A 25,701-nucleotide genomic window follows, 5' to 3' on the forward strand; every position below is an offset into this window, starting at 1 on the left:
CCTTGTCAAGGGCGAACAGTCCCACCTTGATAGAGCTGTGCCCATGGCTGCCACTGGTTAAGGACGGCAGCTTTAGTATTCTTCAGAGGGCTAAGGGACTCATCCCTGTACTGTATGCTTGCCATCAGGCTGCAGTGAGACATTTCTCATGCTGGACCAAAGGGAAGAGGCAACAATTTGGCAAACCTGAGGTAGGCAGGTTGTTAGAGAGACCTCAATTGCTTCCCAGTGGAAAGAGCTGTATCTCCTGGCCCTCTGCACACTCATACTGCAGTAACTACCTGGGAGAGTGTGTATGGAAGAATGAGGCTGCATCTCTGCTGTTCCCTGCACCCTGAAAACTAAATTTCCCATCTGCCTACATGCTACCAATCTTTGGACCATGTGCAAGGGCTTCAGCAGGTGATCAGGGAGCAACTTCAGGAATGTCCTGTCAATATACCACTTTCCACTGTGCACCCTGAAGCCAAGTCCCACACCAGCATAGACTGTGTCAGATCAATTCTGACCTATTCCACCTTCCCAGCAGCCCAGGCTTCCCCACAGTACAGCTTCTCATCAGAAGCTCTGAGATACACGATGTCCTGAAACCTTTCAATTTCTTGGGCTGCCAGATCTGTTTTGAGTTAAGTTTAGTTAGCTGAATTCCTTTAACTGAATTCTTTTGACTGGGTGGTTTTACCTAGTAGCATATCATAGATTGAGGAACTTTCTGAAGCTTTAGGCTGCCACAACTGGTGCTTAACTGTGTAAGAGACCAGTACAAATTGGGAGATAAAGGAGTTACATCAATACCAAGGGGCAGGAACCAGAGTAATAAGAAGGAATTTAAAGCCCACCTCGAGACAATGAAAGAAACCCCTCAATGGTGGACAAGGAGACCCCAGAACAAAATTCACCACTGGATCCAGAGATGAGTGCAGGGCACATGAACAGTGTGTGGTGGTCAGTGCATAGAGTGTAAGGGTATGAAACCCAGGAATTGCTTTGAGCTGGGTACCTCTCTGGAAGCACCCAGCTTGAGCTGTACCACTCAATTATCAAATTATTTTTCTAAGAAACTGATGTCTGAGACTCTGCTGTGGGAAACCCAGGACAAGGAATTTTCTTTAACAGATCCACATTAGTCCATGGCCAAGCCTGGAGTGCAGAAAAATCCCAGTGCAGACCCTGGGGCACGTAGTCAGTGCCCTGAGTCACAGCACCCAGCACTGGCAGTGAGGAGCAGGAGCTCCCTGGGCTGCCACGCTACAGTACTTCGGCATTCCCTGCCCTCCTGGCTTCCCCAGGCTGCATGCCCTATTCCAAATTCCTGGCTGAGCACTGAGGCCGGAGCTGCCAGCAGGTCCAGATCTGCCTAGCAGCCAGCTAATCTCAGAGCCTGGGGTAGCAGCTATGCACACATCATAATGACATGGATGTGCCCTAGTGATTTGTCACTTGACAACCAAGGCACCGGCACAGCCTCAGCTTCCCTGACATGGCAGGATGCACTGTTTCTGGAGAGGCCGCTGCTGCTGCACTGTGCTGGGCTGTGTGTGAACAGATAGATGTACCAGTAGAGGAGGGGGAGCCTTTATCACCCTACCAAATCTTAGAAACCTACCAAATCATGAGTTGGAAGGGATGTTAAATCTCATCCAGTTCCAACCCCCTGCCACAGGCAGGGACACCTTCCACTAGAGCAGGTTGCTCCAAGCCCTGTCCGACCTGGCCTTGAACACTGCGAGGGATGGGGCAGCCACAGCTTCTCTGGGCAACCTGTGCAGGGCCTCAGAACCCCTACAGGGAAGAAGTTTAGCCAAAAATCTCAATCTCCCCTCTGTCAGGTTAAAACCATTAAATGTTTTGATGCATGGAAACCACAACCAACCCTTTTTCCGGACTATGGCAGGTGCAGGTTAAGGGTAAGACAGAGCGGGGTGCCATGTGAGTGGAGCTAAGCTGTTTGTCCCCTTGCCTAGCTCAGGCTGCTGAGCATTCATCAGAAATGGTTCAGAGCAGGATGGGATATCTGGGGACAAATGCCCCCTGGGCATAGCCAGCATGGGACAGGCAGGCTGGACTCCCAGCCTTGCTGTTGCCTATCATCCCAGTGCTCATGCTGGCTTCTGTGCTGCTCTGAGGTCCATGCAAAGTCCACTCCCCCTGGAGCTTTACACCCAGACAATTTTCCTTCTGGAGAGCCTACTTCAGCAGAGAGAGGCAGGAAGGTGCCTGCTCTATGTTGAAAGCTTCATTCCATTCCAGAAGCATCCCTGAGTCCCGGCAACTGGCCCGGCTCCATCAGGAAGCATCCCATCAGTGTCACCTGGCCCACACCGTGCTGTGTGGTGTTCATGCAAGTGGGCATTTCAAGTAGTGCTTGCCTTCAAGGAGAAGGTAGTGCTGCAGCTGCTCCTGGAAACCCCTGATCCTTGCAGAGCTGAAGTCGGAGTAGGTGAGTCCTCCCTTTGCTGAAGTTTCTGTGGGGTAAGTGTGGTTCAGAGACAGGCTGAGCACTCCCTGGGACAGTCCTTGGGGAATTCTGGCAAGGCAGCGGAGTTATGACCACTGACCCCAGTCTTCTTTAAAGAACTGTTTTAGTATCCTTCTCTCTTGTCTGATTTTTGACTCCTGTAAGAGCTGGAATGAGGAGCCTTGGCTCTTCATTGAATTACATGAGTGAGTGATCAGCCGAAGTGAAGTATCATGTAGCTGTTGAAGTGATAATGTTTTAATTTGCAGAAAGGTTTGGCCTGTGGTCATGCTCCTCACAGCTTCCTTGCTGCTGTGGCCAGGGGTATCTGCTGGCAGTGTGACCCAGACACCCACCTGAAGAAGGGTCTGTCCAGCTACCACCAGTGCAGAGCTCCATGTGCTTCTGGGCTGTGCTGGTTAAGCCCTCAGGCTTCTCCAAAAGGATAGAGAGACTCTGATTTTCACTGGAGGCCAACAGGATGCCCTGGGGACCCCAGTTTGGGAGTTTCTGTGGATAGAGGAGAAATCCTGCTGCTGCTTTCAGCTGAGACATGGAATATTTTCTTCACTACTGCCTGCAAAATGTGTGGTGCCTTGGCTGTGTGTTGAGGCTGCTGGGTACTGAGTCAGGCCCCAGCAGAACAGGCTGGTGGGACCCTCATGTCCTGAATGTCACAGGCCCCAAGCAGATCATGTGTTTGATTTGGCTGGGTTTTGTGGGAGTGTTTGCCATAACCACATTAAAGGAGGACTGCTCAAGGTGCATATTGGGCACCCAAGAGTGAAAATGGTGAGAGTGAGATAGGTTTAGCTTGTGGGAGAGCTGCTCTCTTCCCCAGCTTAGTTCCCAGCAAGGATGAACCTTTTCAAGGGCAGTTGCTGAGCTGCTTCATGCTGGGAAGGCCCTCTGTAGATGCTGCTTTGTAATATACACATGGTTTTGGGTGCTGTGTGTGGTGCCCCACAAAGGCTTGGAAGTTCTCTATGGCAGAGAATTGGTCACAGCAGGAGCAGGCATAGCCTGGGCTCCCCCCTTCCCCTCCTCATTCCTGTCCTTTTGGGACCACAATGTAGATACCCTGGAGGTTCAGGTGCCAAGGGCATTTCTGCTGCCCTGGGTGAGGAAGGTCCATTGTAGACCTGTGGCAGCAAGCAAAAGGAACATGTCACATTGGGGTACTGCTGCAAGAACCAGCATGCAGGCAAAGTGGTCCTGGCCATGACACCAGTGGATTGAAATGACCATGAGCTGAGTCCTTGCTACAGCCCAGGAGAGAGCTGGGTTAAGGTGACAGCAGAAATCCTGATGCCTTCAGCTCCCCATCACTGCAGAAACATGGAGGTCTGGCATCTCTGAGCACTTTCTCCAGCACTAAGTACAAGGTTTTTGCCAGGGCATGAACTCTCCCATCAGCAGGAGGCAGTGCCCTGGACTGGCCATTTCCACTGCAAGACACTGTGGCTTTTTATTAGGACCAAGAAATGCGTTTACAGGACAGTGACAACTTTCCAGAGTCTGCAATCATAAATCGCAGTCACCAGCAGCCGTGCCAGGTCTTGCAGTGCCTGCTGTAAGCCTTATTCTTATGTGGGATATCACCCAGCTTCCTTTCATCTTCAAGCCTGACTCAAGCTTCTTTGTTTTCTCTTTGAAGTCAAGGGGGCCTTCCTTTGGGAAATGCTTTTCGATGAGGCTGTTCCTGCTCTGCTTCTTAGAGCATCCCAAGGGGCTGCCTTGAACTGCAGGGAGGGGGGAAAGGAAGCTCCTGCTAGAGTTTATCTGCCCCTCCTCTCTGCCTGGCGCTGTGCATCCTGCGCCGATCCAGAGCAGCTGGCACACCTGGCACACACATACACAAACTGCTGATCTGCTGCAACTAAGCCCCGCTGATGCCGTGTGGACATGCTGTTGCTGGGGTTACCGTATACATATTGCACAACCTCCGAAACACTTCCCTCTGTTTGGTAGCAACTTGGGCTAGAGAAGCAGCGTTCCTGCATAACCTCATCCCACCCTAGTGCAGCTGAGCCAGCGACTCATTCCTGAAATGAGATGACTCTGGGAAGCGTCTGGTACCCAGCCCTGGGAGAAGCAAGAGGCAGAGGAGGGAGGGTGAGCACAGAGGGTACATTGAGGTTGTGCTCTTGTGCAAGCTCTGAGCTGCACCCTGGAGCAGTCACAGTGCCCCAGGACTCTGTGTGAAGGTGGGGAGATAGGCATGGTCCTAGCAGGGACAAACCCAGCATGTGAAGCTGTGTCTTGGTGACACTGACCTGTGAACCTCGGTGTGTCTTGGGTAAGCACGGGTGTTCTGCAGCTCAGTAAGCTCCCCGGGGCAGGAGACAGCCTGGGAACATCCTGACCATCATTGGAAATGGCAAGAAGAGAAAAGGCCCCTCAGGAGCTGAGCACTGAGCCACGTACAAGCTCCTCCACCACATCACAGGACCTGTGCAACCTCCTGTTCATCTCCTGCCCCTGTCACGGGCTCTGGACCAAGTCACAGCCTCCTCCCGGGCTTCCTTTTCCGGGCTGCGTGGGGAACAGCAGGAGCCAGCCAAGGACCGTGCGCCATCCCAACAAGGCTGTCATGGTGACAACAAATGCACAACAAACCCCAGCCTTTAGGAACTGAAACCTGACCTACTCAACCCGACCACATGGGGCGCCTCTCGAGGCCTGGCAGCACTCAGCCAGATCTCTGCATGTGCCACTTCCTAGCTCTTTGGGATCTGCAGCCCCCGGTGCTGGCTGGAGCATCTACAGAAGAGCTACCGAAGTGCCTAGCTCCTGCTCAGCTCCTGCCTGCTGCCAGCTTGGTGAATCGTCCTGCTGCTGCCAAGCCCTACAGGCTTGCACGGGCTGGATAATCCAGGAGTTACCTGGGCTGCTCTCTGGAGCTGTGAGCTGGAAGCAGGGACAAAGACTCCTGCTTCAGTGACGAGCTGCAGGGCAACCTAAGGACAAGGCTGTACCTTCAGCAAGCCTTAGTCTTAGTATGGCAGCCCCAGTTACTGCCCTCTTTAAAGCAGAGAGAACATGAGCAGCTCTTCCCCACTGTCTGCAGGGTGAGATGGCAGCCCCAGGTCCTTGCTGGTTTAAATTCCCACTTCACAGCCATCCACCGTCACCTCTGACCCTCTGTGCTTTGGGACCTGCTTTCACATTTGATGAAGAGCAAGAACATGTTTGTTCAGGACAGAGCCCACCTGCTGCCACCTCCTCTGTGCAACACCCAGGCTCTCTGGCCCTGTTTGAGCTCTATCAGGGCAAGTTAGACAGAAGAGACACACACATTGGTGAGATTGGCCTGATGAATTCCAGCCCTTCCATATGAGCCTCCACGTGTCCTGCCTACCCTCGACTGTTCCCTTCGGGATGCCCTTGCCTCCTGGCAGCCACAGATTGTCACCCTGCCCCTGGCTGGGCTGTGAAACAAGGTGACAAGGTCACAAGGCTGGTTAGGGATGTGACAAAGTGGTATCCTTCATGTGTCTGTGACCATCTGGGCTGTCCAAAGCAGGCAGGTTGCTGTGGGATGCCTGCATTCTCTAACAGCAACCCTTGCACCCACCTCCAAAGCAGAGGTAAGGTGAGTGATCCCAAACCACAGACTCTCAGATGTGGCTGGTGGTTATCTCTGGAGGACTCTAGACCCTGCTCCAGGCTAGGATCAGTATAAGCATGTTGCTCAGGGCTTTGTCCAGCCAAGAGCTGGCAGCAAGGTCTCAGCAGAGAACATATGCCCCTCAGCCAAAAGGGGGAGGTTGTCAGTGAGGCTATACCACAGAGCAAAGGGAGCAGAACTGATACCCCTGGGGTAGCTCAGCCATGGGATTTTTGTGTCCATCCTTACCCTGCAGCTCCTCTGCACAGGGACGAGGGCAGGCAGGGACCACACTGTGCCAGAAGCTGCCTCTATTATATGACCCAAGCTGCTGATTTATGCACATGACCCTTCAGCATGGGCTGTAGCAATAAGACAAGGGGAAGGAGGGAGCTGAAGCCCTGGCATGGGTTGCCCAGAGAAGCTGTGGCTGCCCTATCCCTGACAATGTTCAAGGCCAGATTGGATGGGGCTTGGAGCAACCTGGTCTAGTGAAAGGCGTCCATGCCCATGGCAGGGGGTTGGAACTGGGTGAGCTTTAAGCTCCCTTCCAACCCAAACCAGTCTGTTTTCTGATTCCATGATTCTGTGACCCTCCATGGCAGCAGCAATCCTCATTCTGTAACCCCTCAATTCCTGGTCATGTTGCAGCTGGATGGGGAGTGTCAGGGGAGCACTGAGAGCAGAGCACACTCTGAGCAAAGAGCTGAGTTCAGGGCCATGAATAAGTGGTGTGGGTTTATCTGGGACTCACTCCCTGTCAAACACAATATTTGGGTGCTCCTTCAGCCTGGAGCACCTGCTGGGAGCCCTGTGTGTGGCTGGGCTCTGGACAAAGGAAGCAGCACCCATGGTGGGTAGGCTGGCGTGTGGCTGGCTGCCCCCAGGGTTGCTCCAAGGGCGTCCCACCAGGCTGTTCAGAGGGGAGCTGGTCACCGCGGTGCCCATCGGTCCCCACAGCTTCAGCAGTGGCCTTTGATCCGTTGGATGGTGCTTGGAGCAACCTGATCTAGTGGAAAGTGTCCCTGCCCGTGGCACGGGTTGGAACTGCATGAGCTTTAAGGTCCCTTCCAACCCAAACCTTTCTATGATTCTATGTCACTCACCAACAGGCTCCATTTTCTCTATGGAGGGACACGCTGCCCGCACGGGACAGGGCAGCACGCGGGGTGAGGGGCTGGCAAGAAGGAGCGTGCGGACACAGGGTGATGGGACCCTTGGGGATGATGGAGGGGCCCGGCGGTGGAGGGGGCTCCCCAGCGCTCCCCAGGCTCCCTCTTCCCGCGTCGCGGGCGCTCCCCGGCCGTTGCCGCGGCCCTGCCCGGGGGAGGCGGGAAGGGGCGGCCCGGAGTCCGGTGGGGGCGCGGCCCGGGCCCCTCCCGTCTCCATGGCTGCGCCTTAAACAGGCGGCGGCGGCGGCTTCCCCCCGCCTCAGAGCGCGGCGCCGGGAGGTGAGTGAGTGACCGACCGGGCGAGCGCGGCGGAGCCGGGACCGCCCCGACCCGGGGCCCCCGGGACCCTGCTCCGGCCGCTGTCAGTCCCGGGGCGCTGGTACCCCGGCGTCACCCGGGCTGGGGGAGCCCCAGCTTCATCCGGGGCGGAGCTGTGCTGTGCAGGCCAGGGGCGCCGGGTGCCCCGCGGGAGCCCGGGGCCGGGCGGGGACAGGTGGCATCTCCGCTCCGCCGCTCCAGCTCCTCCTTAGCGACTGTCGCCAGGCAACGCAGCATTAGATCCCGCGGCCCGTCCGTGCCCGCTCCCGGCTCAATCCGAGGCCCCGTCCCGGGCACTGGGCGAGGTCCCCGCACCGCAAGTCGGGGCGCTGTAGCAGCAATGTTCTGGGCCCTGGCTGCCGTGTCGTGAGTGCTCAGTGCATGGTGAGGCATGCTGAGGGATACTAAGGGATGCTGAAATGGCAGCGCAAGGCCGGTGAAGCAAAGGCGGGCAGGGAGGCAAGACGAGGCAGTGGCCACGGCGCTGTGAGGGAACACAGAGGCCCGTCTGTGACTTGGCACCTCTGCTGCAGGCACCATGTTTGGGTGAGCCACAGCGGGTATTGCTGCCGGCCCCACACAGAGGGATACAGGTGCTGGCAGAGGCAGCAGACGGGAGAGGTGGGGCTGGAAGCAGCAGTGGTTCTTGATGATCAGCGAGCTGCATTGCATCATTCCGGAGAGTGCTCCCAAAGGCACAGGCTGATGCGCTCACTCCCTGCCAGCCCCTGGAGCCAACAGCCTCGCTGCTGACAGCTCTCAGTCTGGAGCCTCCATCCCCCAAGACAGATCTTGGCTGTTGGCCCCCAGGCTTGTATGAGGCTGCCGCCAGCAATCTGCCAATACCCAGCTCCTGCTGCTCTCCCTCCAGCCTCACCAGTTCTGGGAGCAGAGCTGGGCGCAGAGCTGGGACACCTGCCTAAGCAGTAACGGCTCCCTCTGCTCCCTGCCCTGCAGCCCCATGGCTGGGAGCACTGAGATGGCATCCCTGGAAGAGAGCTTCCGCAAGTTCGCCATCTACGGCGACACCAAGGCTACAGGGCAAGAAATGAATGGGAAGAACTGGGCCAAGCTGTGCAAAGACTGCAAAGTCACCGACGGCAAAAGCGTCACCAGCACCGACGTGGACATTGTCTTCTCCAAGGTGAAGTAAGTGACTTGGCTTCCGGGGGCCTCCAGCTGCCCCAGGGGTGGGTGCAGGGTGGCGATGCGGCACTCCCTGGGGTCTGGTACCAAGCTCTGCATCCTGGGGGGCTGCGCCGCAGCATCATGGCCTCAGGAAGGTTCTGTGGCTGCTTTGGCAAGGCCTAATAACAAATTAATCTGAATTTTGCAGGTGGGAGGCTCAGGTTTTGGTGCTCCCTCTCCCCAGTGTGGGGTGTGCCTGGGTGGTTCTGCCAGGTTCCCATCCAGCAAAAGTGCTGCAGGGAGCAGAGGAGGGTGCTCAGGGTGCCCTGGGCCTAGCCAGCCCCCAAAAGACCTTGGGGAGGATTCTGCTCCACAGGGGCAGTTGCGGAGCTAAAGGCATCTGGAGCTGCTTCTGGGGTCTCTGAGGACATGGTGTCTATCCAATGCTCCAACCAGGGTGCAGGAGCAAGGGTGGGTGCTGCTCCCTCTGTGCCCTCTGTCTGGGCACCTGCCTGTTCACTGGTGGGGCCAGGATATGCTGAGCAGCAGGAGGTTTTTGGTGCCTAGGATGGTGGGTTGCTGCGCTGCCCAAGAGGTGAGGACCAGGCGCTTGTGGGAGAGATGCTCTGTGCGCATCTTCCCAAATTTGACCAGAGAAGGACTGATGTCTGCCAGGGAAAGTGTGCTGGGCATCCCAGGCAGGCTGGGAGCAGTGGTAATGGATCCATGTACCCTTCTTCCACCAGCACCCAAGTCCCAGGGAGGAGGTTTTTGGCACCAGAGACTTTAATAGCATGTGGCTGAAAAGTTCCGGGAGCTTAGCATTGGCTGTGCTCAGCCCCACTACTCAGCCAGGATTGTCCAGGCCATGGCTGCATTGCAGAGGCACATGAGGGGCCTGAGGCTGATGGAGGACAAAGTCTCTCTGATGTACTCATTCCACTGCAGCCGTGTTTGGAGGGAGGTGCACATGAAGACTGACTGGGTTTTGTGCTTGCAGAGGGAAGACAGCCCGTGTCATCAACTATGAGGAGTTCAAGAAGGCGCTGGCAGAGCTGGCCCCTAAGAGGTTTAAGGACAAGAACAAAGAGGAAGCGTACGAAGCCATCTGCCAGCTAGTGGCAGGGAAGGAACCCATCAATGTGGGTGTTACGGTGAGTGAAGAGCCCCTCATACGGTGGGAGCAGGAGAGATGGCTGAGATGGGAGGACGGAGTTCTGCTCGCAGTGCAAATGCCTTCCAGGGCCCACTTGGCCTGAGTGGCCATAGGTGTGGTGGGCATAGGTCTGGGGTTGCATAGGTCAGTGGGGCAAGGGACGAAGATGGTGGGCCATGTTCTTGACTAACCACGTCCCACCTCCCCACTGCAGAAAGCCAAGACGGTGGGGGCTGTGGAGAGGCTGACGGACACCTCCAAGTACACAGGGTCTCACAAAGAGCGCTTTGATGAGACTGGAAAAGGCAAGGGCAAGAGCGGGCGGGAGAACATTGTGGATACCAGCGGCTACGTCAGTGCCTACAAGAATGCGGGCACCTACGACGCCAAAGTGAAAAAGTAGGGACGGGCCCCCATGGCACCCACCGCCGTGGTCCCTGTGCATTGGCCGTGGGGCTTGTGTCAGCCTGGGGCACCCTTGTGTAATGTGGGACCTGGGAGACTGCACTGGGGCCAGTCCCAGGCTGGCAGGATGTTGGATGCCCAGCGCTGATGGGGCTGGGAATGCTGCCAGGCCACGTGCTCTGCTCCAGCACAATGTCTGTCTCCCCACCATGCTGTGACACCCCCCAGCCCTTCTTGTGTCCCCCTCTGTGCTGTCACCTCCACCCCCTGCCACACTAAGCACTGTTCCTCAGGGTGCCCCTGCCCCGCTGGCACCTTCCCTACCTCAGCCCCAGCTTCTGGGGTACCCTCCCTGCTAGTCCCACCAGGGACCACAGCCTGTCTTCCCTGAAGACCCCCTGAGGACCTGCCTTAGCCCTACAGAGCAACCACCTCTTTCCTTCCGCACCAGTGACCTCACCATGGGGCTGCCCCAGCTTTGCCTCTCACCCAGCTCTGTTTGTGCCAGTGCTGCTGGGATCATCCCAGCCCAGCCTCGTGATGCATCCCAGGAGAGCTTGGTGTTGCCTGGCTGTCAGCAAAGGTCTCCGATGTGAACCCTCCCCCATGGCATCCTGCTGCCTTCGTGTAGTCCAAACCAAAGGATGCTGCAGCCCCATGCTGTAACCTGGCTCGGCAATAAAGCCCTGTCCACACTGATGCCCTCGGTCTGATTGTGTTCAGTGGGACCATGCAGTGAGAGACCCTTTCCCTGGTGGTGGGAGCCCCTTTTCAGCCATGCTGCTGCTGGGCTGCTGTGCCATGGGCTCAGCTCTGGCTGCCGATGGGTTTGGCAGCTCCTGGCTCACCCCGAGTTGCCTGAGCAACCACAGGCACACAAACATGACTGCCTGGCTCCCATTGCTGCTCTGTTTGCAACTAAACACACAAGCTCCTGGTAACAATCCCTGGGAACAGGCTGGGCTCCAGGATGGGCTGGCAGCTCGGGGATGGAATGGCTGCTCCACTGAGGGCTCAGGTGCATGAAGATGGGTGTGCAAGCACTACTACCCCAATCCCAGGCACCAGCAGAGTGGCAGTGGCAGGCTTTGCAGCTTGATATCCACCTCCATTGTCACCTTTTTGGAGCTAGGCTTCCTAAATAACCCACAGGGGTTGTTTCAGCTTATGGTGCTGGGCACAAGGCGAGTGCTGGGAGCGTGCATGTGGCTTGGGCAGGCTCGCTCAGTGCCAGCACACAGCACTGCACCTTCCACACCATAGCTGCTGCTTTTGAAGACACAGGAGAAGGAGGAGCTTGTCATCTGGGCTGGTTTCAGCCTCACTCTCAGTAAGTGTCTAGCAGTGTCTACAGTGACAGGTGGAGGCTGTTTGTCCTCCTTTGAATGGGTAAGAGAGAATTTGTGGCTGTCTGTGCCCTAAATATTCTTTCTGAGATCCAATGTTCCCCTTTCAAAGTTGTTGCTGGGGGCCTGGGGGCTTTAATCCTCTGCTGACTCCGTTGCCTGGCTGTCAAAAGGTGCAAAATTCCCAGGGCAAGGCTGCCCTGCGTTGCCCCATCATCCATGGAGGTGCCATTCACATCCCTATCCTTATGCAGGTTGGAAGGCTCTGCGAAGGAAGAACATTTTGGGAAGAGCGGGGCAGGTCAGGCTCTGTGGGACTCATTCCCTCCCTATAGATGGCTCTGCTCAGGAGCTGCTGGTGGAGGGAAGGGGGTCCTCATGTTGTACAAGGCGGGAGCTGTGAGTCCCGACATGTTTTTGGTACTGGGTAATCAAGACTGGGAAGGGGATTTCTGCAAGGTTTTAAGCTCACGTGGCAAGAGCAGCAGCTCTGGCATCCTCACACCTAGTGGCAGAGCTTGGCATTCCAGAGCAGCAGTTGTTCCTCCCAGAGATGCTCACCCTGCTCTGCTGCTGCCTGAGCTGTCCATATAACACCCATGGTCTGCAGCCTGAGAGGAGGGTGGATGGGTCCTCACTTGGAATTACCTCTGTTGTTCATCTGGAAGCACAGGGAGCTGAGCTGCTGTTGCTCGGGTGATGGAGCTGCTGGGGGAGGGATGGGACAAACAGCATGGCCAAGCCTCACCATCAGTTTCTCACTCCTGGTTCTGAAGCCTGAACAGATTCACAGAATGGTTTGGGTTGTAGGATCATCCGGTCCCAACCCACAGCTTCTTTCCAGCCTCTGAAGCCATGGCAGAGGCCAGCAGTTCCCACGCACTGCCAAACTGCCCAGCCTAGAAGTGCTCCTCACCTGCTCCAGCTCCTGAGTTCTCCACTGCTTGCTCCACAGCTTACATGGGACTTCCTAACCTTCTCATTCCCAAGGAGGCAGCTCCAGTGCATGCTGTTGTTCCCTGGATATGGACATGGCTGCCTGGTGAGTTCAGCTAGCGATGGCCACATGCTCTGGTGTCTCAGTGCTGCCAAACCAGCTCCAGGAGAACCAGTCCCAGTAGACCCCACAAGTCTGATGGCTGCAAAGTGCCTAAGATCAACTTGAAAAGAAGTCACTTCCCCATATGTGATGAGAACAGCTTCCTGGGAACAGCAAGATGTTGATGAGCATCTGAAGTACCGTGGTTGCCTTACAGATACATGACACAGCCCCCATGTGTGGATGAAGCCAGGTGAACACACAGCTTCACAGGGAGGTAAGTTCAAGAAATATGGCCATTAAATACCAGCCTTCATGACCAACGGAGAAAGGGACATGGAAGTCCCCAGGACGATTGGCATTGGAGCATGGGATGGATAAGGAGACGCCAAGCTGGAGTGCTTGGCCCCTGAGAAGACCATAACCTGCAGAAACTTCCATGGGACCAGCAGCTCTGGCTGTTTTCCGGGTGGAGCTTGCAGTGGTGCCACAGGCTGATCAGACAGCAGAGACCTTCAAATGTTAGCTGCAGAACTACTTTCTGTGATGAAAACTGACACAGCCCAAACAAAAGGGCTTGCAGCCATTTCCCCTGCACTAATGGATTTGCTCTGGCCAAGCCTTTGCTCAGCAGTTGGCTCTGCACCAGCTCAAGAAAGATGTTGTGCAGCCAGAATGCAATTCCCTCACAGTAGAAGGTCTCTCAGCCAGTATTTATGTTGTTTGCATTGATCCAAGCTCCGGACGCAAAGCTTTATTCTCCTTCCTTTCCCTTGGCTGAGAAGGGAAGCTTTATTCTCCTTCTGCTTTCCCTTGGCTGCTCTTGGTCCCCACTCCTACAGTGGAGGGATGCGCCAGACCCTGCCACCTGCAGGACACACACCTGCTCCCCAACTCTGGACAAACACAGACCCTCTCATAGGCTCATGTCCCAGCCTGCCAGTGAGATGTGCAGCCTGGAAGGTTCAGCTGAGTGCTTATTGAGCCATAAAATATGTTCCTTACCCCCCAGGGTCACTTCCCTAAAGAGTTCAGCTCTGGGCCCTTCACTACAAGAGAGACATTGAGGTGCTGGAGCAGGTCCAGAGAAGGGCAGCGGAGCTGGTGAAGGGCCTGGAGCACAGGTGTGATGGGGAATGGCTGAGGGACCTGGGGGGTTTAGTCTGGAGAAGAGAAGGCTCAGGGATACCCTTATCACTCTCTACAACTGCCTGACAGGAGGATGGAGCCAGGAGGTGGCTGGTCTCTGCTCCCAAGGAACAAGGGGTAGGACAAGAGGAAATGGCCTCAGGCCATGCCAGGGAAGCTTGGATTAGCTATTAGGGAAAATTTCTTCCCCAAGGGGTGCTCAGGCATTGGAACAGGCTGCCCAGGGCAGTGGTGGAGTCATCATCCCTGGAAGTGTTCAAAAAAAGTGTAGACAAGGCCCTCGGTGCCATGGTTCAGTGGTGGCCTTGGCAGTGCTGGGGAATGGTTGGACTTGAAGATCTTGAAGGTCCTTTCCAACCCTGTTAATTCCATGATTGTGCCTAGGGTCATGTCTGATACGCTGCACACTTTGACAGCAAGATGTGTGCCTGTGATGAGGGATCTGGCTTGTCTGAGAGGTTATTTTTCTCTGGGATGAGTGGTTTGGCCAGAGATGCGATCAGTGCTCTGCAAGGGTGTAGATTCACTCCTAGAACAGTGAGACAGTGGATGCCAATAGGCCCAGAGAGGTCTTTGTGTGGCTGTGTGGGAGCACCAGGAAGAGCTCATAGATGTTGCTGTTCCAAAACCCTTCTCCCACAGCGAGCATCCCTCTGCAGAGCTTGTTGTGCTGGTGGAGTGCAGAGCCTCGGTCCCAGGACAGGCAAAAGAACTTCCCCACCATGCTGTACCTGCACTGCCTTCCACGTACTTTTCCATTTCACTGCTAGCCTGATGGACAACACTTTTCAAAATACACAGGCTGGGCTGTAAATCGTGTTCAGACAAGATCCAGGGAGCAGCTTCCATCCCTGTGGGTCAGCACTTTCTCAGAAGTTCTTCTGAGAAACATTTAAACCTGGGGCTAGGATGCTAAATCCTTGCAGCCAGTGCCCTGAGACACTGGTTGGACCAAGGATGCTTCATGGCCAGCTGCCTGTTGCCAGCGCTGCACAGGAATATTGATTCAGTGCTATCTCGGAGGGAGCTCAATTAACTAAATTACCATCTTCCTAGCAGGGTTCAGAGAAAATGGGATTACACAGAAGTCATCTCCATATTTTGTTAATATGATAATAGAAATGTTAATATAATAGCAGAAATGGAAAAACACGGGGGAAGATAAAAGCCAGAAGATGCAGAGAAATAATATATATTAAAAAAAAGCCAGCATTAGATTCACCAGCTTTAAATATAACATTTAAATATAACATATATAACATAACCAGATAATACTGAACACAGCCCGTATTTCATGCCTGTTTGTTCCCTTTCCAGAGGCTATAATTGCTCTGAAGTGCAGCACTGACCAGAGCTTTGTGCTGGTAGTACTGGCACAGTTCTTCCTTGTGAGGATGTCTCAAAATGGGTGCGTTTTTCAGCTCCAGAGGTGTTCTGTGAGCAGTGGGACTGCTCTCTTCTGTCAGCTGTGGCAGCAGCACTCTTTGTGGACACTACAGACCTGAGAGAGACTGTTGCAAAAGTAAAATGAAATGGTGAGTGTGCATTCAGGAGAGTGAAGCTGCTACCGGCAGTTCTTCCCAGGATGAGAGGCTGATTTACATTTATTCAAAGTCACATTTTACAATGTTAGAGCTCTCAGTTTGCAGCTTGGAGCTCTGTATTTCAAGATGAATCCAACTAGAGCTCTGATTCATTTTACAATTTCATGCATAGCTGGCTTATAGTGCTTAATAACTGATAGAAACCATTCAAAGAGATGAATAGCGTGTGCTGAGGCAGCTGGAAACATGTCAGCAGAGCACCGTGATTGCAAAAAGCAAGTCATAGAATCATGGAATCCCAGCCTGGTTTGGGTTGGAAGGGGCCTCAAAGCTCATCCAGTTCCAACCCCCTGCCACGGGCAGGGACACCTTCCACTAGAGCAGCTTGCTCCAAGCCCCATCCAAGCTGGCCTTGAGCACTGCCAGGGATGGGGCAGCCACAGCTTCTCTGGGCAACCTGTGCCAGCACCTCAGCACCCTCATGGGTTTTCTTTCTCTTGTTTTGACCTGAGATATGTTTCATCATACCCACAATATTCCTGACTTTCTGCTTGCCAAACTGGCATTTTTGTATCTTGGTTTAAACGCCTCTATCCAATTCCAGACCTCTGCAGTGTACAATGCGCATTAATGATCATACATGATCATAATGATCACCAACATAGTTTGCTCATGTGTCAAAGCCCTGAATTCATCCGTGTGCCACCAGTGCAGAGGCATTGTAAGTAGCATATGTGACTTGGGACCAGAGGACTTCTGCTGGAACACAGATCAATGGCAGGCAAGCTGTGTACCCTACCTGTGCCCAGCCCATGCCTCTGGCTGTTCAGCACAAGAGCCCTGGTCTCCTGAAGTCTGGTAAGTTTTTTCAGTTCCAGTCAGGAATTCCACCTGCAGGTGCAGATGGTTATTATTGCAGAACAAGTCACCTGAAGGAAACGGAGGTTGAGCTTACAAGTACTCTATGGAGCAGTAGCAAAGCTTGGTTTGGTCCTTCAGCAGTCACTTATCTATCCTGTGATGTTAGTAGCTCCATATTACCTTGTTCCTGCTAGAGAAGGCTGGCACTGGCACAAGAAGTATGTGCTTGCACAGCACAGGTTCTTGTGAGCCTTATAAAGCCACATCAGCTACCATTTACTTGGTGTCCAGAAGGCTGTAAATCAATCCTGCCCTACTCTTGGTGGGTGTTGGATTTCTTGAGATGCAGGAACTAGAAGCAGCAGCTTGATGCTCTCGTCCAGCACTTCTCAGCTGCTGCATCCTCTTGTGATGAGACAAGAGAAAACAAAACAAAACCACCCAAATCACAAAGAGTCACAAATGTTAAGATAAATTAATCCCTTTTCTACAGTTTTGCCAGCACGTCTAAGTCCCTAGGAGCCCTTCCAATGGTGCTGATGAGCCCTCTGGAGGATGATATATGACAATGAGTGTGAGTTTAAGCAAACCCTTACGTCACAGCTTTGAAGTATTTGTTTGAAACGCACTTCTAAGGAAAAAAGGACATTTTCAAAGCATTCCTGCATAGGTGTGCAAAAAAATAACCCCAAAAGCATCCAGTAAAATCTGAAACACAAAAAGATAACTCAGGCATTTTGGCAGGGAGCAGAGGTGATGTCAGGAAACAAATGTAAACAGAAATGTTTCTATGGATTTTTTTTTAATTATTATTTTTAAGACATAATTGGAACCAGATTTTAGCTTTGGATTTAAACATTTCCCCACAGCATCTGCAATGCTATCCCTGAATTATGCATTTTAGGCTTAAGGAGCATGGGTATAAGGCTATGGAGCTGAGGAGGGGAAAACTCAGCATCTTCCTGCTCACATTATTGGTACTGATACAGCCAGTGCCTTGGGAAAGCCACACACCTTTATTCTGGTTTTTATCGAACAGACTCCAAGGTAAATTACAAAATCAAAAGAGACTCCTACCCATTGAGGTCCACTTTCCTGCCCTCACGGATCCCACAGGTTTCTTGCTCCACAGAGAGAGAGAGCTTTGAGAAGAGTGAGGAGATCAGGGTGGGTTAATATCATGGTTGGATGAGCTTGAGCTCTTCTCTAGGTGGACCACATGGGGAGGGTATCTCACTGAGCCCAGGCATCTCATCTCCTGTCTCTATGTTAGAGTAGGATCCATTGCAGGAAACAAGACAAATCTTCCCCTGGATCAAGAGTCTGATGTGATGTGAAGCACCCCAAATCCCTTCTTTCACCCTCCCCAATAGATGCGTCATCTAAAAGCATCTAACAGTGCTTCAATAGCGATGCAACATTTTTTGGAGACAAAGTCTACCAGGACAAGATGGCAAAGAAACTATAACTCCAAACACCAACACAAAACCCTCCTAAGCAGCAGCCTCCCAGTTGCTGCCTGGGAAGATTATTAATAGAGCAAGTAAATAAAGTTGTCCTCATGCCAGCTGAGACTGCCAGAAATATACACAAGCTGGTCATGGGGTAACCTGAGTGTCAAAGACATAATCCCATTGGTGAGGTACGACACAGGCCCAGAATGTAGTTATTCTTTTACAGACATATTTGTATATCAACTTCATACATACATATTAATCTATGTATATAATTCATATATGGACATGTGGAGTTAGCCTGCGTTCATATTGATGTTCTTTTTAATGCTGGCCTTGTCCCCAGAGGAAGTTTAAACATACTGGTGAGCACATATAGCTTTATCTGAAGTCCCCTTAAATTATTTTTTAACTAAAATTCTTGCATTTAACAATGATTAGTCCAGTAATGAGCTGCCATATTCCAGATTTCCTTGTCTTTTTTAATCCTCTGGTCTTGCTTATCAGCTGTTTCATCATTTTCCAATAAGACATTTAGGTCAGAGCATTACTTTTTCTAGTGTCTGTTATCCGGTAGGCCACACAATAATGACACAGAATTCCTGAACTGCTGTTTCAAGATCCAGACCTCCTTCCCAAGTGTTATAATACCATCTAAGGACTGGTGAGATTCACCCCTTTCTACAGACACACTTTTCTCATGGGGCAGGACAAAATATTTTGAACATCAGCCCCTTTTGCCTTATTCTGGTGAAATATGCTGATGGCTGAGGGAGAACCAGCCCCTACAGAAAGACCCAGAGGACCTTAAGGGTGGATTAAACTGAAAGCAAGGTCATTATTACAAAATGAGAAGTCAGATTTGCAAATAAAGAACAGGAAATACAGTTAGGATCTTACAAGTGGAAGTTTGTGCCTGGATGGGGCAAAGGGATCTCTGCACTCATTGATCACAAAGTGATTGCCACCAATGGAGCAAGGAACTCCCAGTGAGGCTGTAGGATGTACTGAGGGAGCAAACTCCAGCAGAATTAGTACAATTAGTTGAAAGCTGGGGAGGTTTCAACTGGATTACCTTGTACAGAGTGTGATAAATTTACCTTTCCTGGAGCACATGACATAGAAGAGGTGGAGAAGAACTGCTTGTGCTCAGCCTGAAAAAGAGCAAGTTAGAGGAGAATCTTACTGTTTACAGCTAATGGAATGTGTACAGGAGACAGAGCCAGATTCTTCTTGGAGGTACAAAGTGCTGGGCCAAGAGGTAATGAAAAGAGGTCGGAACATAGGAGATGGTATGTGTGACTTTATTTAGGACGAGGGTAGTCAAGTACTGGAGCAGCAGTCCAGAGAGGCTGCAGCATCTCCACCCTTACAGATACTGAAAGCTTAGCAAGATCCAGAGCAACCTGACCTACCTGATCCTGGTCAAAGCAGAGAGCTGGACCAAACAATCTCCAGAGATCATTTCCTACCTAAGTTCTAGGAATAAGGGGAAAATGAGATAAGTAAAAAGAGAAAATCACTAGGTTAACAAGGGGATCATGTTAACTCTTGTTAAGAAGCCACAACAAGGGCTAAGAGAAAATGTCATGATTTTTCTATAAATCCATTAGAGGAAAAGAGGGGATAAACTAAAATGAAACCAGCACTTAAGCTAGGGGTCTAGTTTTAGCAAGAGCTAAATGTGGCTCTATTTCTTTATCTATCCATAAATGTGGATGCACTAAGGCTGGAAGTTAGAAATAGATTCATTAGTTTAAATAGCAAGACTTGTAAGAACATTCCCACATTGAAATACTCAGGACAAAAGAAACCCCATATTTTTAAGGTAGAACATCTTCTGATGAAAGTAACTTGAATGGTCTAAGCTTGAAAGAACTTACTGAAGGAATTCAGTAAGTTAATTCAGTGCTGATTAAGACTGGCAACTTTAGCAAGTAAAATTACCAAAAAATGTGAGTAGCACTACCTAAATCCAGTGTAAACCTGCTCTATATTTCACCTAAAACCTAATGTTATTGCTCTAGTGTTCACTGATCAGCAACAGGCAGTTTTATAAAGTAATGGAGTAAGCAATGGAGAGTTCAGCTAAGGAAAACTGACACTGCCAGTCAGTGAGTCCTTCAGGTTATTGTACAGTAGCAGTTACTTAAAAGTTGAAGTAGATCATTGTTCGACTGTATTCAGGCAATGTTGCTCAAGTGGAAGAGCTCTTGAGAAATCTTGACTTACTGTGAGCTCTGCTATCTGCTGGTGTCTGTTGTTTCAGAGAACCTTTTAAACCACCTTCTATTTACCAAATGTCCTTTGTTCAAATTTACCTTTGTCCAAAGGTATGTAGTATGTGGTGTCCCTTTTGCCCAAACCAGCACAGAGCTCTTCAGCTTCAGAAATATTTTCAGCAAGAGGAAGCTGGTGAGTTCCCAGCCAATTCCTATCCAGAAGAGGAGGAAATCACTAAACTTTTTATGCTTGCTTTATATTTTTAATGAGTACAAGGCAGGAAATGAGAATTCTACAAATGTCTTTGGCACCTACTGAGCTTTACTTGTAACTTTCCACATCCTTTCGTATGGAGAACAATCCAACATAAAGCTACTGCAATGGAGCCATCATCAAAAAATGATCCACAATAGCTCTGAATAATGCTTTCAATATGATATTTCTCCCACACTGGATCATTCGCTTGTTCCCACAGCAAGTGCAGACAAGAGGCGACTGGCATAGATGAGCTGACTGTATGCTTGACCTTCCTGTTGACCTTTCTATCGCTCTACAGACTGGGCATTGTCTGTTTGTGCTGAATTTAAAGTTGCTTCAAGACGCAGGAAGTTTTTCAGTCTGTGGCTGATGGAAATACGTGTGGGTGAGCTTGTCATTGTGTGGCAGGCTTGAATCACAGCTAACTGGTTCACTGGAAGATTTCTTTGGGCTTCTTCATTCAAATCACAACAAGCAGGTGAAAGAAAAAGGTGGGTTGTTTTTAAAAGGGTGCATTAAATGTGTTTCAACGGTTAGCCTTATGACTGACCTCAGAGCGTTTTACTATATGCTGTAGTTTCTATTAAACCAGTACAACAGTATGTTAAGTTTGAGCAGTAATGCTAACAACATGGAGAAGTCCCAGTTCAAACCCAGTATTCAGAAGTCTACATTCTTACTTGGATTAGACAAAGCAGTGTGGCTTTTCTGTGCCATATGATTTAACTGCTTTTGAAAATACCCTTTTAAATGCATGGTATATCTTAAGTTTTAAGACCATGTGTGCATTAAAAAGGTTATATATATTACTTTGGCATTTTAGGCTTACCAGCCTACAATAAAATAGCAGGATGCAAGCTCCTGCAATTATAGTTACCTGCAAGTTTAGCTGAAAATCAGTGCCCTAAACACGAAAGGACAGGCTGCTGAGAGCAGGGCTCCTCTTCAACTTCAAACCCATCTGATAACTTAAGGTTCTTTAAAAGGCTGTATTGATGTTGGAGGCAGGATGCGTACCTAGCGTGCTGGAAGAGGATGCTGTCAAACCAGAGAGGTGCAGGCCCACACAGAGCTATCCCTGAGCAGAATATGGGTGGCTGGCCACCAGCCGCAGTGCCATGACATAGAGCAGGGACCATGGTGGGGACCCTCTGGTCCCTTCCATGGTGAGGGACACCATGGAGCAGCAGCCTGCCAGGAAGGGAGGTCAAAACTGCTCCCCAGAAGGTCAGTGGTTTATCATCACCATCCTATTTCCCACTATTTTCAACATTTATGGAAACTAGCTGCTAAGGCTGCTCACCTCAGTGTTGCTGACATTGATATGATTTCCATTTCAAATATGCAATTTTACAATATAACATTAAAACCAATGTATATAAGGAAGAAAATAGAGAGCTATGTACATCCTATTATCTTTATAGATCTTCACAGCAACTACGAGCTCATCAGGCAACAGCATCTTCTGAATGAAGAAAATAAATTAACTTGAAAATAAAAATGAAACATAGGAAATATGTGTTGATATCTTCTGTCCACTGCTCAGGTCTAGGTTCTCATTCCTTTCAGTATTACTAGTCCCATAGGGACATATACACAGCAGATAAATGGGAAGAGGGAGCACTTTGTCTTTGAAAACTCAATCCTAAAGGCAAGGTTTATGCTAGAGGAGACAATATAATAGTGTCACAGACTGGTTTGGGTTGGAAGAGACTTCCAAGCTCATGTAGTTCCAACCTTCTGCCACAGGCAGACACAAGATTAAAGATGGGGAAAACACAGGATTTCGGTTCATTTAATCACAGAATCTTGAGAGATCATGTAAGAGGTTTCCTTTTTGTTTGGCTGCTTTTTCTCTCTAGTCCCATCCCTCTGTGCATTGGAACAGGTGTTTCCCAGCATGCTGACAGCATGAAACTGCAGCAATTCCATCTCAATCTCACCTAAACTGAGTTCACAGAGGGTGGAATAAAATGTGATGGAGGAGATAAGTGATCTGGCTGTGCTTTTGGAAAGCACTTGTCTGTCGTCTTTGAAACTGGGAGATTATTTATTGAAGGAAACATGAAAATGATGAGAAGATGCAAGGTGGAGTAACTGTTTGTACTTATTTGAATCTAGCGCCATGTAAGTTTTGCCTACTTTAGTTACGGATTGTTAAAAGAGTTCTTCTACCTGATGCCTTTAATGCATTTTAGTATCAAAAACCCACTGGAGTCATAAAACCCAAATAAGTAGGGCCTCAAGTGGCTAAATTTAGGTACATGTACTCTGGAAACCACCTTGAAGAGGCTTTGTTTCTTGACTAATAAACTAAAACTGGCGGACAGCAAAACCAAACCAAACACAGAAGATGAGAAGATGCTGATCTTTAAAGAAGTATTACTGAAGACAGACAGAAACAGTATAATATAAGAAGGGATTCAGACATATCAGAACAGGATGAAGCCCCACATCCGAGCACAACTGAATGAACACTTGTGTGGGGTTTCCTATTTTTAAAATACAGATGACTAATGAAAAAAATACCACACCAAATAAACTTTGAGAGACTAAAACATTCCTCGCTTGCAGTAAGGGACAACAGCCTGTGGGCATTCCTAAGGATGCAAAGGAATTTGCCAATTTAGGACACTTACCTGTGAATTGTGGTCTGTTAGGAGGAATCTCTGATGGCTTTCCAGTACATTTCTGTGTTCTCCAGGAATTCAGAGGTGCTCTTTCAGCTACTGCTGTGTCTGCAGGCTGGACACATAAATTATATTTCTCCCTTTCAAATTACCTACAATCTGATATGTAAAGTTTTTCTACTTATTACTTCAGCTCAACTAATCCAAAATCAAAAGCAGCAATGGGAAAAAGTCTAATGCATTCAGTACTGGACTTGACATCTACTAAAGTATGCCAAGGAATATTGTATATGGGCAAGAACAAATACTAGATTCCAAAGTTTTAGGTACCTCAAAGTAACTGGAGTGAACTTGTGGAGAGTATTTGTAAGAATCTGTAACATAATTAAAGCCATTCCTAGGTTCAAAAAAAAAACAAGTTTGGGTTTTAATGGCACTTTCTTGCATTCTAGTTCTGGAATTCAAGATAGACACTGGCATGCCTAGAAGTATACAACAATAGAAATAGCCAAGAGCCCAACACAAAGCCTGAAGGATTTTTAGGATCTTTTCAATAACAACCTTATGACAAGCTGTTGGAATTCGATGCTAGAAAGAGGAGTTGATGCTTGGCTGAGTGATATGAATGATTAACAGTCTCTATTTCCTAATCTTATACTGACTGATGAATTATTTTGGAACTTGGAATAAATGTTTCTGTGCTGTTGCAGGATATTAAGTATAAAGTATCTTTAGGGTCATGGTTATGACTTTGTGCACAAAATACCTTCATAAATTAATAAGGTTACCCTGAAAAGCACTTTAAAGCCAGAAAATGCAAGAATTCTCATTGGGTAGAACATGTTCCTGGACATGCCGCAGCAAACTCATGTTAAACATGTGTGTAGTTTCCTAACACAATAGACTACTGGGATTTGGTAGTCTTCCTCTCCCAAACTATTTGGAGATACTACATCTTAAACAGAGGCCTAAAAAAAAATCCAAAAATGCTCCTGTTAAGTCTAAAGTGTTGATGTTTTGGGTTAAAAATATCAAGTATCATAGCAATTTTGAGACAATTTCACAAAAAATAAAAATAAAACATTAGAAACCAAAAGAAACTCAATGTTTAGATTAAACTTAGAGGAAATACAACTATTAATGTATGAAAATACACATTTCATCCAGGCAGGAAGCATGGACTGAGCCTTCACTGGCACAATAGAAACCTACACTCTAATTACAATACAAAACACTTGTAGCAAATTAACTATTTGTTATGGATATCCATTTAACATTTCTGTTTATGCAGCTACAGAATAGGGAGGAGGCAGAATTGTTATTTCCCCAGTTCACATGAGAATTTAGTGGTGTCCCATTAGGACGAATTTGATTTTAGGCAGATAGAACCTTCTCAGGGAACAACAGAAGGATTCTTATTCAACAAGATCTGTCAGTATAATTGGTCATCAAGCAGATAAAAAGCCTCTGCTTGCTTTGACTTTAGTTAAGAAACCCCCAAACCAAGCAGTGATTGTTGAATGGACTCTTCCAGAAAGGTTAAGCATGAAATTTGGAACATTTTCTGTACTCACCAACCAAGGCAGAGGACTTGAATGTGCTGATTATTTGTCTGTATGCCTACTGCAAGCATTGGTAAAGTTATAGACACAAACTCTTTGACATCCTTCTACAGACAATGTTATCTAAGAATGGAAAATAACACTCTAGAAAAGCCACCTGGAACATCCTGCTCTACCTGTGACAAAGGTGTCAGACGCAAAATCAGTACTGGCTCATACACTAAGTTCAATTCAGCACAGCTGAAAGGGGTAACTTTGAAGTCTGCACATAATCATGAAGGTGCCTAAATACAAAACAACTTTGGTCAATAAATAATCTTCTCAGACTGATCTTGTACAGAAGCTTCTTTCCACAGCAGAGATTCAGGAAACTTTATTTTGGGGAGCTGAGAAATATCAACCACCAGCATTAAAATTAACAAACTCTTCTGCTTCAGATTCCATAATACTCTCTGGTTCCTTCAGATAGATGAGGAAAATACATCAAGAGGCAAGAATGAACCTGTAAACTCTTAAACAGTGTGACATTTGATTTTGAAACTCCACTGGGCTTTGCATTTTATTTTCCATACTGTGATTGTTTGACAAACTAGAAAGCATGGGGCAAATGACTTAAAGCATCACCTTCACATTCCCTTGTGCATGCACATTCCATAGTTAACATGTGTTTATGGTAATGGATCATGACAAGCCAGCAAATTGCAAGGTTATACATCATGCAATACTTCAGGTTACACCTTGGAACAACCTGCTATAGACATACTGAGCTGGTTACACAGAATAGCAAATGAAATATGACAAATATCTTCCTTCAATATTCAAATGAAAGTAATAAAATGCAAATAAATACAGCATAACCTCATACCCAGCCTGTCATCTGTGGACATGGAGATGCTCTGGGGCTGGAGCAGCTCTGCTCTGGAGCCAGGCTGAGAGAGCTGGGCTGGTTCAGCCTGGAGAAGAGAAGGCTCCTTAAGGGGAGGCCTTAGGGCAGCTCCAGTGCCTAAAGGGGATACAAGAGACTTGGAGAGGGGCTTTGGACAAGGGCCTGTAGGGACAGGACGGGGGGGAATGGCTTTAACCTGACAGAGGAGAAATTGGGATGAGCTCTTAGGCAGAAGGTCTTCCCTGTGAGGGTGGTGGGGCCCTGGCACAGGTTGCCCAGAGAAGCCATGGCTGCCCCTGTCCCCTAAGTGTTCTAATCCATGGAGATGGGCAAATGTTGCAGCAAGATCTCAACTTTCTAAGACTTGGGAAATTATTTTTGCCAGCTGAATTTAAGTAAGCAGAGTGAATTTGTGCATTTCTTTTACATTATTAGACAGCTAGAGGGGAAGCAAGCATGGGGACTTGTCTTCTTTGCACAAGAATATTGTGTAAAAGAATTA

General features: G+C 49.4%; 1 protein-coding gene across 5 annotated transcripts; it reads left to right on the forward strand.

Moving 5' to 3' along the window:
• Positions 1-2,349: 2,349 nt before the first annotated feature.
• TPPP3 (tubulin polymerization promoting protein family member 3) lies at positions 2,350-10,872 on the forward strand. Of its 5 annotated transcripts, XM_057413908.1 has the most exons (5): positions 7,999-8,104; positions 8,516-8,707; positions 9,687-9,840; positions 10,057-10,241; positions 10,699-10,872. In XM_057413908.1, exons 1-5 carry the CDS (start codon positions 8,097-8,099, stop codon positions 10,841-10,843), a joined length of 684 nt encoding a protein of 227 aa, XP_057269891.1. In that variant the 5' UTR covers positions 7,999-8,096; the 3' UTR covers positions 10,844-10,872. The 5 variants fall into 5 exon arrangements, with proteins under 5 accessions (XP_057269889.1, XP_057269888.1, XP_057269891.1 ...); XM_057413906.1 differs by lacking the exons at positions 7,999-8,104; positions 10,699-10,872 and adding an exon at positions 2,350-2,440 and having other exon boundaries at positions 10,057-10,312; XM_057413905.1 differs by lacking the exons at positions 7,999-8,104; positions 10,699-10,872 and adding an exon at positions 7,397-7,519 and having other exon boundaries at positions 10,057-10,312.
• Positions 10,873-25,701: the final 14,829 nt, after the last annotated feature.

The sequence above is a fragment of the Pezoporus wallicus genome, unplaced genomic scaffold (genome assembly GCF_028554395.1).
Source record: "Pezoporus wallicus isolate ANWC-B61680 ecotype Strahan unplaced genomic scaffold, APGP_CSIRO_Pwel_v1 contig_6364, whole genome shotgun sequence".
Classification (NCBI taxonomy): domain Eukaryota; kingdom Metazoa; phylum Chordata; class Aves; order Psittaciformes; family Psittacidae; genus Pezoporus; species Pezoporus wallicus.